The sequence below is a fragment of the Chionomys nivalis genome, chromosome 22, assembly GCF_950005125.1.
Source record: "Chionomys nivalis chromosome 22, mChiNiv1.1, whole genome shotgun sequence".
Taxonomy (NCBI): domain Eukaryota; kingdom Metazoa; phylum Chordata; class Mammalia; order Rodentia; family Cricetidae; genus Chionomys; species Chionomys nivalis.
Genome location: NC_080107.1, coordinates 11,843,751 through 11,860,067, shown reverse-complemented (window position 1 = coordinate 11,860,067; position 16,317 = coordinate 11,843,751). Strand labels below are relative to the sequence as shown.

The window sequence follows — 16,317 nt, the reverse complement described above, 5'->3', positions numbered from 1 at the left end:
AGTCACAGGCAAGGTGCAACCGGTCCCTCTGATGGACTTGTACTTCCTCGCCATTCTTAGAATTTTGGTGACGTTGATTCCTTTATGGTTTTTGTTTCGTCTGTTTTGTTTTTGAAACAAGATCTCCATATAGCTCTGGCTGTCCTGGAACTCACTCTGTAGGAACTCACCAGGCTGGTCTAAAACTCACAGTGATGCACCTGCCTCTGCCTCCCGAGTGCTGGGATTAAAGATGTGAGCCACCGTGTGTAAATAAAGGACATTTCTGTTATAACTAAAGCAGCAGAGGGGACAGCCAGTGCTGCGATTTCAGGAAACCCTGAATTTCAAGGATTTCTCTACAAATATTTGTGGCAGTTCACACCACAAAAGGAGGTCAATTTTACTTGTGGAAGATGAAAACTTGTGGAAGTCTGTCTAACATCCCAAACCCTGCTGAACTGAACACTTAAAAGTGATTAAGATGGAAAATTTCATGTTGTTTTTAATCATAAGAAAAAATATTTTCAAATATTAAAAGAAAAAGGAAAGGGGGCTCTAAATCCTTGGGAACATTTTTTTTTTTTAAATTGAAAAGCTGCTAAAGGAAAGATCAATCAACACTGTTACTAAGCATCAAGACATTTCTACAAATGAGCACCTTAAAGATGAATGATAGTTGAAACAAAAAAGGAAAAAAATTCTAGTTTGTATACTTCTGAGACAATGTTGCTAACAAAGGACTTAAATCAACTTCTGCATCTACCTCAGATGACAATTCTACCTGTCTAGGCTTTATGTCCTAAAACCAAAGAGGGGTGAGGGCTTTGGAGACTCTAATCTTGCCTTAAGTCCATCATCCCCATGTCCCCTTGCGGGCGGGAAATGACGGAGTAGCAATTTGCCCAAGGTGCCCTGTTCAAACCTGAAGTAGAACAGAAGCCCTTCACAGCATGAGAAGACACGCACTGGCCTTCAGACTTTCACTTCGCGGAGAGTTTCTGCCCAGCCTGGGTCGGAACAAGGAGAGCTCCCCTGACTCTCTTAGGAAGTCACAGAATCAGTGTCTGAATGAGCTGGAGCAACATCATTCATAAATTCCTTCACCTTCTGCAATTAACTAACACTCTGAAGCAGGAATGCCCACTTTTATTTGTATAAATCCCTTCAGGAATTACTAGTTCACTCACTGAGCAGTGACATGCGTTCAACAATTACATCTGGGAATGGAGAGAGCGGGACCGGCATTGGGAGCTTCACTTATTACTTAGAATCTTTTTCATTTCCCCTTACCAAACGTCACCTCTCCGTTTCCACTCTTGTCAAACAATTGGAAAGCCACTATGAACATGGAATCTGGAGCACATAAAACAGATTCAAATGCCAAAAACTCTTGATAGGAGATCAACCTGGAACAAAATATAAAACGTTACTGGGACTGGTGGGATGGGGGCTCAGCCGTCAAGAGCATGCGGTGTTCTCACCGAGGACCCAGATTCGATTTCCAACCCCCATATCAACTGCCTGTTGATCCAATGTCCTTTTCTGGCTTCCAAGGCGCGCGCCCACATGCGTGTGCACGCACGCGCATACACACACACACACACACACACACACAAACTAAATTGTTTTTAAACTAGGTAGTAGAAAATAAGGCAATACTGGACCTTTTAATGAATCAGAGTTGGAATTTAATAAAGATATGTAGATATCTTTCTTTCATATATACATGTGGGTGGGTGTGTGTCTGTGTGTGTCTGTGTGTGTGTGTGTATAAGCTAAAGCATGATGGTTAAGAGAAAGGGGCCCTCAGACATCAGTAAGACACCCCTGAGAGCATGGGTGTGTCCTTCTCACAGAAATCACAGAAAGGAAAATGTACCCCGGGTACCCGCTCCACAAGAGAAAGTCATCAACACCAGGCATTGACTATGTGTCGTATGGACTGTAGCTCAGGGTAAGCAGGTGGCAGATGAAGGGTGGATACAGTCGTGGAAGGGAAGGAATGGTACATTTTTGTAAGCCCTTAACAAATTAACGAACATGAGCATTAATCAATAGCTCCTAACATCACAAAGACAGGAACAGGCCAAAAATAAGCCTGAATTTGATCAATAGTCTCCCAACCCCAGCACGGCTGACATTTTCAGCTGGGTAATCTTTCGTTGTTGGGTCTTCTATGATTTGTAGCATATTTAGCAGCTTCCCTGGGTTCTGAGCACGAGATGTCAATTTCATCTCTCAGTTGTGATAACCGAAAATGTCTTTAGATATTGTCGAAGATGTCCCAGAAAACAAAATTACCCCCATTGAGAACCAGTGATTTAGAACTAATCATCAATTTAGAGAAAATGCGACGCACAAAGGATCATGTTAACCGTGGCCACAGGAACGCAGCCTGTAGGAAACCACGAGACAGCACAGGGGTCCCAGAAAATAAGATTTAGAAAAGATGCTCTCTTGGCCTCTGTCTTCCTTGAAAGTCCTGCGCCACGGAGCGAAGTGCAGGAGGGAGTGAAAGTGCCTGAGAAGAGAGATGACGTAGAGGTCCCTGTATATCAGCTTGTGTAGCCCCAGGGGCTGACAGAGCAGAAAGAAGGGATGCTGGGGCAAGCGGTTTGACTGTAATTTCTGTCGGTAATTCATCCCCAAGGATCTGAGACTTCACCATCAGATCACTAAATGCGCCTCTGAGAGATTGCCCTGCTTACAACCAAAACAGACCCTGATGGCCCTCCGCCTCCAACCTGTGGTTTTCTACCTCTCTTCTCACTTGTGCCCAAGTGTAACTCAGATATAGGAAATCATTTCTATCTCAAAGTCTCGCTGAAGAATCTGTATCTATATCTAAACATATATATGTATGTATACACACACATACAGTGACTTCAAAACAGGTGTGGTGGCACATGCCTATAACACCAGCACTGGGAAGACAGGAAAGTTAGGAGTTCAAGGACAGCTTCTCCTACAAAGCAAGTTCAAGGCCATGTTTTATTATTTTGTTTTTGTTTGTTTGTTTTATGAGACGGGGTTTTGAGTCTGTGTAGCCTTGGCTGTCCTGGAACTCACTCTGTAGACCAGGCTGGCCTTGAACTTGTAGAGATCTGCTGCCTCTACCTCCCTAGTCCCTAGTTCTGGCATTAAAGGCGTGTGTCACCACTGCCTAGCAACAATTTGATTTTTTTAAGTATCCAGAATTGGGGATCCAAAATACAAGTGACCTTGAATTATAGACTGCATCACTTTGAAACATATTTTGTGCCCAGTAATAAAACTTTCTTTTTTATAAGAGAAAATCAAAGACTAGCTCCCTACCCAGCAAAGGCCACAGCTGCTGGTTAGCAGGTGAAATCTGTCCAACAAATACGCTTTCTTTGGCAAACAAAGACTTATTTTTCTCCGTGTGCTTGCTGGCAACATTAGGAAATTCTAAGATTTCATGCAAATATCCAGCTTTCTGATTTCCCTTGATACATAGCAAGCTTAGGCAACAGGAGGTTTTTGGTCCTAAGTGACTCTTGGTAGCTCTTGGTGCCAAGCAGGATCTGCCTCCAAAAAGTCAGCTGTAGCCGTCGGCTGCCTATGCCTGGTAAGACACGCTGGTGACTTATGGAAGTTTACCATTCACAGCAAGAAGTCCCTGTTAAAATGCAAGCCCTATGGAACGTGCAAAATTGATACATTTGCCCATCATCATATCCAGACATTCACTAAACTACTGAGTGGCTAGAGTATTGGAGCCAGTGGGGCACATCTATAGCCACTGACTTTCCTACTGGTCCATCTGCAGGAGAAAATCAGGCATGGGATGGCTCCCCAGATCCCCAGACTTCACAGGATGAACATCTCATCCCTGGCCAAAGTCCACCTGGCCAACCTTTTTTTTTTTTTTTTTTTTTTTTTTTTGGTGTTTTGAGACAGGGTTTCTCTGTAGCTTTGGAACCTGTCCTGGGACTAGCTCTTGTAGACCAGACTCACAAAGATCTGCCTGCCTCTGCCTCCCAGGTGCTGGGATTAAAGGCGTGCACCACCACCGCCTGGCTTGGCCAACCTGTTCTTTAAATTGTTTTTATGGGGTGCAGTGGGGGTGAGGGCCACACTTAACTCCTAATCTTCCTGCTTCTACCTCCTGAGTGCTGAGAATTTTTATTTGGAATTGGGTATTTTATAACTTTGAAGTAACAAATTTGGGGACTGTGTAGCACGCTTTTCCCACCAAGTCCCTTCTCAGAACGGAAACTAACATAATGCCAAAATATTTATGTGACTTTTGTAGTTTTCTACAAAATTTCGTAAAATAGCCAAGATTTCTACCAAGCTGAATGGGACTTTGACACGCATGGTACATTGAAAAACGGAAACAAAACAAACAAAAACCACTCATGAAGAATCAGAGAAAAGAACTGGGTCTTCCCAGTAGCGGGGAGAGCACTTCCAGATGAAATTCTGACTGGACTAAATATAGAAACCACTGTCCTGGAAGCTAGAGTTTCACAGAAGCAACTGTCTAAATATTTTAGAGCAGATCACATGATAATAGCCTCCGTGATCTGCATTTAATGCATAAAATCACTTCACTTTTCATTACGCAACTAGAACCCCCAAGTTTAAGCCACGGTCTCACGAATAACACTTGTCTGACGGCTTGACTTGGAGACAACCCGTCAGGCTATTTATACCGCACAAGGCTGCCTCTGCCTGACTGTCTGTATCAGACACCTTATTTCACCGTCTAATGGTGGGCAGGAGATGGCAAGAGAGAAAAGTTCCTGGGCTAGAAAATATCAGGGGAGATACTATGTTCCTTTGTGCTTATAGAGGTCCAAAAGCAATATAAATGCAGTCACAAAAGACTTGTCTGGAAGCACGGATATTCTAAAAGCAGGTCTCGGACCTGACCAACAGAGGAAGACTACTGACCACACCTAAGCCAGCCCCAGCCTCAGAGGTCATCAAGTAGCTTAAACTTGTCTCTATGGATCCTACTCATCCCTTGGTTTCCCTTCCTCAGGGTGATTCTAAGTGATACCACTGCAGCCATCTCACGGCATACCCTGGACTCGGCATCAAAAAACAGTAACAGGCCTGGCAGGCGGTGGTGGCGCACACCTTTAATCCCAGCACTTGGGAGCAGAGGCGGGCAAATCTCTGAGTTTGAGGCCAGCCTGGTCTACAAGAGTGAGTTCCAGGACAGCCAGGGCTACACAGAGAAACCCTGTTTCAAAAAACAAACACAAACAAACAAAAATTATAACAGAGCCTTAACGGAGGCCAGAATAAAAATAACAATTTTTCATTCTAATCCTTCATTCACTACCCTGAGTGATGGAGAGAGAGAGAGAGAGAGAGAGAGAGAGAGAGAGAGAGAGAGAGAGAGAGAGAGAGAGAGAGAGGAGAGAGAGCGCGCTAGAGAAAAGGGAGTTAGCGGCTATGGATTACAGGGGGAAAGGGGACTGGATGCTAAAAGAGCTAATGTTTTATTACCAAGGAAGCCTCTTTTTCTTAACTGTCAAACAAAGGCTGACTTCTTGAAATGAGTCAAACATCATCAAAGACTTTGATTCTGTTGGATTAAGATGTAAACCATAATACTGAGCCCTTCTGAAAGCCTTAAGTTTCTTCCTAGAAAACTTCTTATACAAATCCATCTATTACGCATTAGAGTCAGGAAGTTCAACAACCTCTAAACATCATGCATCCACAAATAGGCAAGAATCCAAGTCTTCTAGAAAACTCTATTCCCCCCCACACACACACACACTTCTGGAAGTAATTTGTGGGCAAAATGAAAAAAATTTAAAAAAAGTGAAAAGGGCTGCCAGGTGATGCCTGTAACCCAGCACTTGGGAGCGTGAAGCTGGGGGATTATCATAAGTTTAAATGCATCTCTCACAGCCACAAGAAAAGGGGGTGTAGGAGGGCATCTTTAAAAAGTAAGCTCAGCCAGTTGCGGTGGCGCACACCTCTAACCTCAGCACTGGGAGACAGAGACAGGCCGATCTGTGAGCCGTAGGCTAGCCAGGGCTACATGGTGAGACTCTGTATTAAAAAAAAAAAAGGAGTAAACTCAATTCAAAACTCAATTCAATCTTCCTAGATTCTTCACTACACAAAGCTATTACCGATTTACTCTGCCAAATTAATACTCCTTGGAGTCTACTTGACCACATGAAAAATGACCTTCTTTGACAATGCACTTCAGACTACAAGAGTCATAAGAAGTTTCAGGAGAACTAAAACAAGATGGTCACAAAAGCCATGAGGTATTTATGTGAAATTTCTAAAACCATGTCTAGAACTGGAGAGATGGCTCAGAGGCTGAGAGCACTGGTTGCTCTTCCAGAGAGGATCTAGGTTCAATTCCCAGCACCCACACGGTAGCCCACAGCCAGCTGCAACTTCAGTCCCAGAAGATGTGATGCTCTGACCTGGCTTCCTTGGGCATTACTTGCCCAGCCATACATGCAGGCAAAATATAAAATAAAAATAAAGGGAGAAAAATAGGGCCAAGTGTGATGATGCAGTTTTGATCCTGGCACTCGGGAGACAGAGGCAGGTGAATCTGTGGGTTCAAGGTCAGCCTGGTCTAGATAGTGAGTTCCAGGACAGCCAGGACTATATAGAAAGACTCTTGTTTCAATAAATAAATACAGAACCAGGTCAACGGCAAACATGTCATCATTTTCTAAAAGAGCAAAATGTATGTGCTACCTTTAATAATTCAGAAAGAATTCTAATTAAGTAAGTTAATAATTTTCATAGACTTTCTAACTAACCACTACTTACATAAATGACCTGATAGGCAGTTTGGGATCTAACATTTTGGATTGGTTTGGTTTCAAAACAGGGTTTCTCTGTGTAACAGCTCTGGCTGTCTGGAACTGGTTCTGTAGACCAGGCTGGCCTCATCTCACAGAGATCCACCTGCCTCTGCCTCCTGAGTGCTGAGATTAAAGGTGTGTGCCTTTAATCTAATATTACAAATTATCTAACATTATTAAATATTAATGTTAATATCAAAATGATCTGACTTTTTAAGATTAGACAGAAATGTATAAATTTTATCCAACACCTGCCATTTACAATGATACATCTTTCCAAGTCATTAAAGACTCATTGAGTAAACAGTTGTTGAATGTCCCAAATTTCCTGCACTGGGCCTAGTTCTATGGGACAGTAAAAGTGAACTCAGAGTCAACTCTGGCAGGAAGCAACTCCTGAGCCAGTCTTGCTCCTTCAGCCATTACAGCAGTCCGCTAACTAGACTGCGCGAGACCAGTTTTGTCTTCTCCGACCTTCTTTTCATATTTATATAATCATATGATCACATTTATAGTGATGGATAAAGACTCTTCACTGCCCAGTGTTTCAGACAAGCACCTCTACATCTAGGAAGAAAATCCTGGGCCCTTGGGGACCTGGGGCTATAACTGAAAGCTGCCACAGTGAGCAATTGTTTTATGTAATTCAACAAATATTGTATCTGTTCCAGAGTCCAGCCTCATGCAATTTTGCTAATATTAACAGCCCCCTTTGAGGAATGGACTAACTCCACAGTAAGACGAATCTTATTGCTTCTGTGGCTTCACACCCGTACACTACCAGGCTATAAATACCCGAAGACTGGGAGTCATTACGTACAAGACATAGCAAAAGCCCAGCACACAAAGTCCCCAGTTTCATTCCAACTACATCTTCTGTAACAACAAAGCAATGCCAAAGTTGTCACACCAAAGTACTTACAACATATGTTCCCCACTGCTTACACACATACACACATGTACGCACGCACGCACGCACGCACTTGCGTCCTTTCGTGTCCCATGACAATCCTTTTCCCTCCTGGAATTCCTCTCCCCTTCTGCCCCACTACCAGAAGGCTCCCACTGGTCTCATCCTAGGGTCAGCTCTCCTGTGATGCCGCTCTAACTACTCAGAGTTAAGGAAGCATCCTGGGCAATTCTACTTTCTAGATATATCATCATTCTTAGCCCGGAAATATTGACTTGTGTTTTGTTTCTCTGGACCTCTTTCCCACTAAGCTATGAGCTTAACTCTTAAGGTCAGCAACTTCATTTTATTCATGTTTGTATTTATAAAGCCCAATCGTACCTGGAAAAGTGTGGTGTTTAACAGAATGTTTCCCAACTAGGTAAGTACACAGATGAATGTAGAACACTCTCTACGATCTTCACAGTGCCTATATCCTCCTAACATGCTATCATTTACTTTTTTATTGTCTTTATTACCTTTGTGACTTGTTTTCTGACATATTCTAACACTTAAGAATAATGTCTGGCCGGGCGGTGGTGGCGCACGCCTTTAATCCCAGCACTTGGGAGGCAGAGGCAGGCGGATCTCTGTGAGTTCGAGACCAGCCTGGTCTACAAGAGCTAGTTCCAGGACAGGCTCCAAAACCACAGAGAAACCCTGTCTCGAAAAACCAAAAGAAAAAAAAAGAAGAAGAAGAAGAATGTCTGACACATTAGCAGGTATTCAGCATTTTTCAAATAAATGAATAAAAAAATAGTAATAAGGAGCCCGTACTTCTCAGATTATTCAATATAAGATATGGTTTCTCTCATGCAAATTTTTTTTCAGAAAATAAGAAATGACAGCAAGCTTGATAATGGCAGTAAATAATACCATTTTATAAGTTTCAAAGGAAAGATACTGATTACTATTAAAACTCCAGATACAGGGCTGGAAAGATGGCTCGGCAGGTAAGAGCACTTGCTATGCTTACAGAAGACACAGACTCAGTTCCCAGCACCCACATGGCAGCTCACAACTCTCTGTAACTCAATACCCGGAGAACTGATGCCATCTTCTGGCACCTCACACGCCATGCACATAGTACACATACACACACGCAGGCAAAACACTTACACACATAAAAGTGAATACATTGTTTAAATAATTCAAGATGTGGTCTGATCATGGAGATGCACCTTTAACCCCAGCACTCAAGAGACAGAAGCAGGAGGATCTCCTTGAGTTTAAGGCTAGCCTAGTCAACATACTAAATTCCAGGCCAACCAGAGTTATGTAGTAAGACCTTGTCTCAAAAAAAAAAATGATATGAAACTTACAGTTTTACATTTTTAATAAAATGTATGATTAATTTTCAAAACAGGTATAAAAATTCTTACCCATCCTTGGTTTGATCAGCTACTCCTGCCAAGAGCTGCACAATCTTTGGGTTGCTGTTGGGATCATTGTACAGGCCAAGATAGCGCTGAACGAAGTCTTCTGGGGTCATGTAATGTTCTCCATCCACCTCAGTGCTGGCATACTGAAAAATAGATAAACAAGGCACATGAAAAAGTAGGATGGTTCAACATCACGAGGTTGCTAACAGTTGTTTGGGGGAAAGTAACCCAAAGTACGGTACTGAAATCGACACAAGGATAATGAACGTGGATATTGCCTTTGGGTAGTGAAAAAACCAAACACGCAGAGACCAAATTAAGACCACTGTAAAGGACTTGTACGTGGTCAACCTTGACAAACCCTGCTAGGCCCATGATGTAGGATCCCATTTACATCAATGCCCACAAAGGCAAGTCCATGGGGAAGAACACAAAATGACTACCAGGACCTGAGAGAGGGAGACAAGGACTAACTGCTCAATGAGTCTGTGGTTTCTCTCTGATAATAATAATTCATGAAAAAATCTCACCAAAGCCTCACTCACCCTCATAAAACTGCAGGACAGCAAAATAAAAAAGAATAATCCTAAAAGTCTCCAGAGAGAAACACTGGGTCAGAATAAAGTATTAGGGCAACACTTGTAGACAGTGGATGGAGGCCTAAGAAATCATTTCGAACCGGGAATTCTAAGCACTCCAGCAAATGTAACGTTAGCTACACTATTTTGAGATATCCATATCCTCAACATTACTTTTCTGCCTCCGGGCTCCCTTTCTCGGGGAACTGTGGCCTTCCGTGTTACTTGTATTTACCTGGGGTGGGCGCACGCGGCACAGCATGAACGTGGAAGTTAGAGAGCTGCTTCCCAAAGTCATTGCTCGCCTGACACCAGGTGGATCCCAAGTATCAAACTCAGCCACCACGCTGAGCCATGGTGCCTTCATCGGCTCTGCTAGCCTGCCTGCTCCGGTCAAAATGCTTTTTAATTTTTCAGAGAGAGTGAACTAAATCAAAGAGAGTATGCAGGAACCAGGGGCAAGTGAGGAAATCCACTGAGGAAATGGGCAAGGGAACCAGGACCCTGGTGTTGCAGACCTCCAGAGCACCTACTCCTGACCAGGGCGGACAGAGAGCTCAGGGAGCAAAGCGACCAGGAAACACCAAAGACCAAATTATCCAAGGCACCGTGAGAAAGAAAGGGATGCTAGGAAGAGTGCAAGTCTGCTCTGATGTCACTTCCTCACGGAGCTCCACCTTCATCGCCTATTGATGCTCCAGCGTGGCCCTGCGTCTAGAACCCCTACCCTCTCGCACATGTGTATCCTCCTCCGGCACCATATTTTACCATCTCCCACCTGAAACATCAGGGGAGCATCTTTGTCCAGTTTGTTCCCTAATATGCCTTCAGCAACAAAAACAGTGCTAGGCACTCAAAAAACATCCATTCAATGAATGAATCGGTAGGGGGTATACAAACAAGCAAATAAAAGCTGGACAATCTTTAACTATGAAGATGTATTTTTGTTGAAAAAAAATAGGGAATATCGAAATTAATGACTTGATCTGCGTGGTGGGGGCTCACATCTATAATCCCAACACTCAGGAGGCTGAGGCAGGAGGACCACATGGTGTTTTAGACTACCCTGCATCTGGTAAAGGCATTTACTACCAAGTCTGACAAGGTGAATTCAGGCCTGAGCCCACATGGTGGAAAGAGAAAACAAGAGTCATTTAAGTTGCCTTCTGCCCTCCACACGTACACTGTGCCAGCATGCATGAGCATACACGCGCACATCATAAACAAAATGTATTTAAAAAAACATTTTAAGCCAGGCATGGTAGCAACACACCTGAAACCCCAACACTGGGGAGGCAGAGGCAGAATTAGGAGGCTCATTCCTAGCTCACCGCCAGCCTGGTTTATATAACAAGATCCTGTCTCAAATGAACAATCAAAAAAGCACAACGTAGCTCAAAATAAAAAATACTTGCAGTCAGAATGCCGATACTAAATAATAATGAAATGCTCTAACTGTATTGGGAGGACGGAGGGGAAACCTGAAAGGATCATAAGGAAGCCTCGCTGGTGCACAAAGCCCTGGGCCCAGTTACTTAAGAAACGAGAAAAGCCTATACACATCAGCATAAAAATATAAAAGCAAACACCAAAACAAACAGCTAAAGGAGGTTCAAGTGGCTGCCTCTGGGGAGTAAAAGGCAAAAGGATCAGGGAAGGGATGGCGGGTTTACTCTTTGGCTAACTATTTCACATACATGTGAACTGAGTAAGCCATCTGTCTTCCAACCAGGAGAGGGAATTCAAACCAGAAATGTTTCCTTTCTCTTACTCGGAAAACATCAAAGGTCACAGCACGTTCTGTGTCAGCTAACAAATGAAGGTGGACTTTTCTCCTAGCTGATGCTATCAAGAGCACCTGAGAAGCATCATCCTCCAGATGAATCATGTCCGGGCCACATGACTGCCAAAGCCGCTCCTGAAGCAGCCTTGTTTTAATCCTGGCTCTATTACAAATCGGCTCACGTGAGTCTTTAGACAAGCTCCTTCTTTTCCTAGAACTCTAGATTGTGTACACTCTTGTGCCATGAAGATCAAGTAAATCTTTGATATACTGAAAGAGTGGGTCTAAAAACAAAGGATCAAAAACAAACAAAAAAGTAAACCAGAGACTGGCCGAACAGCACCGCACAAAAGCACTGTCTATAGCTCCTACAGAGGACCTTGAGCTTGGGTGTTTCACAAACGCCTGTAACACTAGCTCCGGAGGGAGCCAAGGGCTCTCGCCTTCTGAGACACATTCACACGCACATTATCACCCCGCACCACACCACACATACAGTTAAAATTAAGGGGAAAAAAATCAACCTTAAAAAGAACGAACGGGCCGCGCAGTGATGGCACATGCCTTTAAGTCCAGCCCTGGGGGTGAGAGTTGCGGGGGGGCAGCAGAAAAAAGTGGATCTCTATGAAGCCATCTTGGTCTAAAAATTGAGTTCGAGTACAGTCAGAGCTGTTATACAGAGAAACCCTGTCTTGAAAAACCAAACAAAACAAAAAATCATAAAAGATATTAGCAATAACGGTAAACAAATTCTAGACACTGATAATAAGTGTAGTCGACCAGCTCTCAGCACATACTTCTTCCCTTCTTTCTTCAACATTTGCCGTAATAGAACACATGTGGGCTTTTTTGTTTGTTTTTGCTTTAGAAACAGTGTCTCCTGTATTCTGGGCTGGCCTCAAACTCACTATAACCTTGATCTTCAGATCCTCCTACCTCTACCCCACCATTCCCACCCCACCCCGTACCCTCAGTTCTGGGATTGCATGCATGGGCTACCCTGTAGCGCTGGCCTCGATTCAAGCTGGCCAAGCTCTCTACCAACTGAGCTACATCTTCAGTCCCTGGACAGGTTAAACAAGAACACAAACTCAGCAGAGCAAAGGACAGGCAGGAGTGGGGAGAGGCACCGTAGTCATGGGGCTACTGGAAGTGGCGAGGGAGGTCAGTACAAAGAAACCTGATAGCAGGATTTACGGAGCCTGATGAGTCAACCAACATTGGGAACATGACTGCCAACACTAAGCAAGATCATAAGAACGCCATGGAAACCAAAAAAGTATCCGTGTAAGGGCAGCTGGGATGGGTGGGGAGGAGAGAGACAGCAACATCTGATCTCAACCAGAGAAAGGAGATTCAGCCTCACTTAGAAGTGAGAAAAATCTTTGTTTCTGGGAGGGGGTTAACTGGAGAAACAGTAATAAGAAGAGTTTGGGGCTGGGGGATATTCAAGGGTACAGCATTTGCACAGAATGAAGGAGGAGACAGGTTTGACTCCTAACACCACCAAACGTGGTGGGTGATACTGTCCTGTCTTAAGCATGCAATTGTGTGTGTTCTCTTTTCCTGTTTAAGAAAGACGAAAGAAAAACAGAGAGAGGGAAGTAGGGAGGGGGCATAGCTCAAGAGACCGCTCAGAGGGTAAGAGTTCTTGCTTGTTCTGCAAGCATAAGACCTGAGTTCAAACTCTTAGTACCCATGCAAAAAGCCAAGGGTGACCATGCAAGCATCTGTAACCACAGCACTTGTGAGGCAGAGACAGGAGGATTGCTGGGACTTGTTGTCTGCCTGTCTACGTCCAGGTTTAGTAAGAGAAGGTGCACATAGGTTCTTACACACACCCCATCCCCACCCAACAGTGAGCACACAGCACACTCGCAAATATGAAGAGAAAAAAAGAATGGACAATGAAAGAATACTGACTGAGTACCCCAAAATACCTGGGATCAGGAATATTTTTTAATACAGATTATTTTTTGAATATCTGCATATACTAATGGGAAGTATTTCTGGCAATTGTTATTTTTGTTGGTTTGTTTGATTTTTTTTTTTTTTTTTTTTTTTTTTTTTTTTTTTTTTAGGCAGGATCCCAGGTCGTCTAAGCAGGCCTCAAACACACTATGTAGAAGAAGCTGGTCTTGAATTGATCCTCTTGCCTCCACCCCCTTCAAATACTGGGATTGCAGACACTACCACACCTGGCTTCATAATGAGCTAGCTAAACACAAAGTTCCATTGTTTCATACACACTTTTTAAAAATAATTTATTCATTCTTATTTTGTGTGCATTGTTTTTTGCACGCATGTATGTCCGTGTAAGGATGCCAGATCTTGGAGTTATAGAGTTGTCAGCTGTCATGTGGGTGCTGGGAATTGAACCCCAGGTCCTCTGGAAGAGCAGTCAGTGCTCTTAACCACTGAGCCATCTCTCCAGCCCTCATACATACCCTTGAGAAATGTTCCCCATAGCCTGGGGCATTTGAACACTTGGCCCCTAGTTAGTGGCTGTTTGGGGAGCTTTAGGTGGTATAGTGTTGCTAGAGAAACCGTGTCACCTGGGAGCGGAGTTTGAAATTAAAAGCTTCCCAGTCACTTCCAGTTCCCTCTTTATGCTTCCTGTTTGGGTTTGAAGAAATGAGCTCTCAGCTTCCTGTTCCTGCAGCCCTGTCTGCAGCTACCCCTATGCCTCCCTGCCATAATGGACTCTTACCCTCTGGAACCATACGCCCAAATAAACTCTTCCTTCTAGAAGTTGCATTCGTTATGATGTTTTATCCCAGCAACAGCAAAGTAATACACACACCTTTCTACACACAGCCTGAAGGTGATTTAATACAACATTTTCAGTGTGCCTGAATATTGATCTCAATCAATTATATAAGGTTGGGTATAGTACTTTCTACAGACATCATCATATCAGTGTTCAAAAACTTGGATTCTGGAGCATCTCAGACCCAACTGTTTAGGAATAACAATGTCCAACCTACACACAAAAGTACGGAGCAGAAGATGAGACTGAAAAAGTCTTTGGAGCCAAGTTATGGAAGGCCATGACAGCTGAACAGGTAACAGACGTTATTCTGTGAGAGAAACGATCCCTGTCCTGCTCAGGTGGATGAAGACGGGAGGACATGACTGAGACAAGGAGACCATGTAGTGTCCATCTCACAGAGCCCAGTGGAAGTCCCTGAGGCCATCAGGAAATCAGGGAAGTTAAAAGCTGCAGTCCCCAGTGTCCAGCACTGCTGACAGCATTTTACTTCACAACTGGGAGGATGCTGCTTTCTCAAGAGTGAGGAGAGAGCACGAACATGTCAGAGCCACGAGTAAGAAATTACTTGCCTGTTCCTTCTGATCGAGATGCACGTGTTCTCCGGGGCCTGAGCCTGGTTGCTGGGACAAGCACACAGCCTACCCAGAACATACAGGGAAAGTAGGTGGCACCCAGAGAATCCCCAGGATGCCCCCGACTTTAAAACCCAGGAAACAGCAGCATTAGTGCAAGCTAAGGCCACAGCAGCCAAAAGGAAAACAAATGCTTTGGCTGACATGAACTGACAGAGGCCTTGCCAGTACCTCGGGTTACAAATGACGCCAGACAACAACTCCCTGACTCTCCCAGTCTACTTTAACTTGATTTTAATCGCAAGATAGAGTGTATAGCTGAAGGGGGGAAATAAACCCAAAGTCTTCTCCTCGGCAGGGAGTCAGTACTTGACTTCTACAGAAAACAGTGAACTAATTAACCCATTCAATTAGAGGCAATTACTTGGCAATGTCAGGAAGCCTGTTGCCTGAACAGACAGAACCAAAGAGACTTCTGAATGGAAACTAGAAGCTACCCAGGGTTGGTTAAAATGCTAAAATGAATTAGGTCTTAGACTAATAGAGAAGAGCTGGCACCACAGAAATAGATAGGAGGCTGCGGGGGCGGTTCTGCGGTGGGAGGGCACACACCTGGGGCCAATAATGCCCAGCTCCAGCCCCTGCACCCCTGCACCCCTGCACCCGCGCACGCGCGTGCACACACACACACACACACACAGAGAGAGAGAGAGAGGGGGAAAGAGGGAGAGAGGGAATGAAAAGGCAATATCAGAATTGAAATTTAAAATATTAAGGGCCTTTTGAGGCCTTCTCTCTGTGCTAATTAAAATAGTTTGAATATTTGCATTAAAAATGGCAAAAGAGACTTAAAATGGTATTTTGAGGGCTCAGCAATTAAGAACATGTGCTGCCCAGCTGGGTGGTCGTAGCACACACCCTTGGTTCCAGGACCAGGCAGAGACAGGTGGATCTCTGTGAGTTCGAGGCCAGCCTGGATTCCAGAACAGCCGGACTACACGGGGAAAGCCTGTCTCAAAACACAAAACAAAACTAATTCATTAAATAATATATTTAAAAATATTAAAAATAAAGCTTGGAGGGGCTTGAGAGATGGCTCAGAGGTTAAGAGCATTGCCTGCTCTTCCAAATGTCCTGAGTTCAATTCCCAGCAACCACATGGTGGCTCACAACCATCTGTAATGAGATCTGGTGCCCTCTTCTGGCCAGCAGGTATGCACACAGACAGAATATTGTATACATAATAAATAAATATTAAAAAATAAAAATAAAAAATAATAAAAAATAAAGCTTGGAGTCTTCCAAAATAACATTTAATATCCTAAGTAATTTAATAGTTTTACACATTTTTTCATTATTGTTCTTATAATTTCAAAGGGTAAACTAAAATGACTTGACATAAAATTGCTGAATATAATATTATATCCTTCCACCAAATAACTTTATAGTTAATCACTTGACATTTTAAAGATGTTTC

The 16,317-nt window shown here is 43.6% G+C and overlaps 1 protein-coding gene across 1 annotated transcript in view; it reads right to left on the bottom strand.

Annotated features, from left to right (window-relative positions):
- The window catches only part of Slc25a12 (solute carrier family 25 member 12), a 69,202-nt gene that overhangs the window by 40,402 nt on the left and 12,483 nt on the right, over positions 1-16,317 (bottom strand). Inside the window, exons 3-4 of the mRNA XM_057754678.1 lie at positions 9,135-9,277; positions 1,273-1,388 (exon numbers count right to left, since the gene is read on the bottom strand). Coding sequence (XP_057610661.1) covers positions 1,273-1,388; positions 9,135-9,277 — 259 coding nt within the window. The remainder of the gene's footprint in view (positions 1-1,272; positions 1,389-9,134; positions 9,278-16,317) is intronic.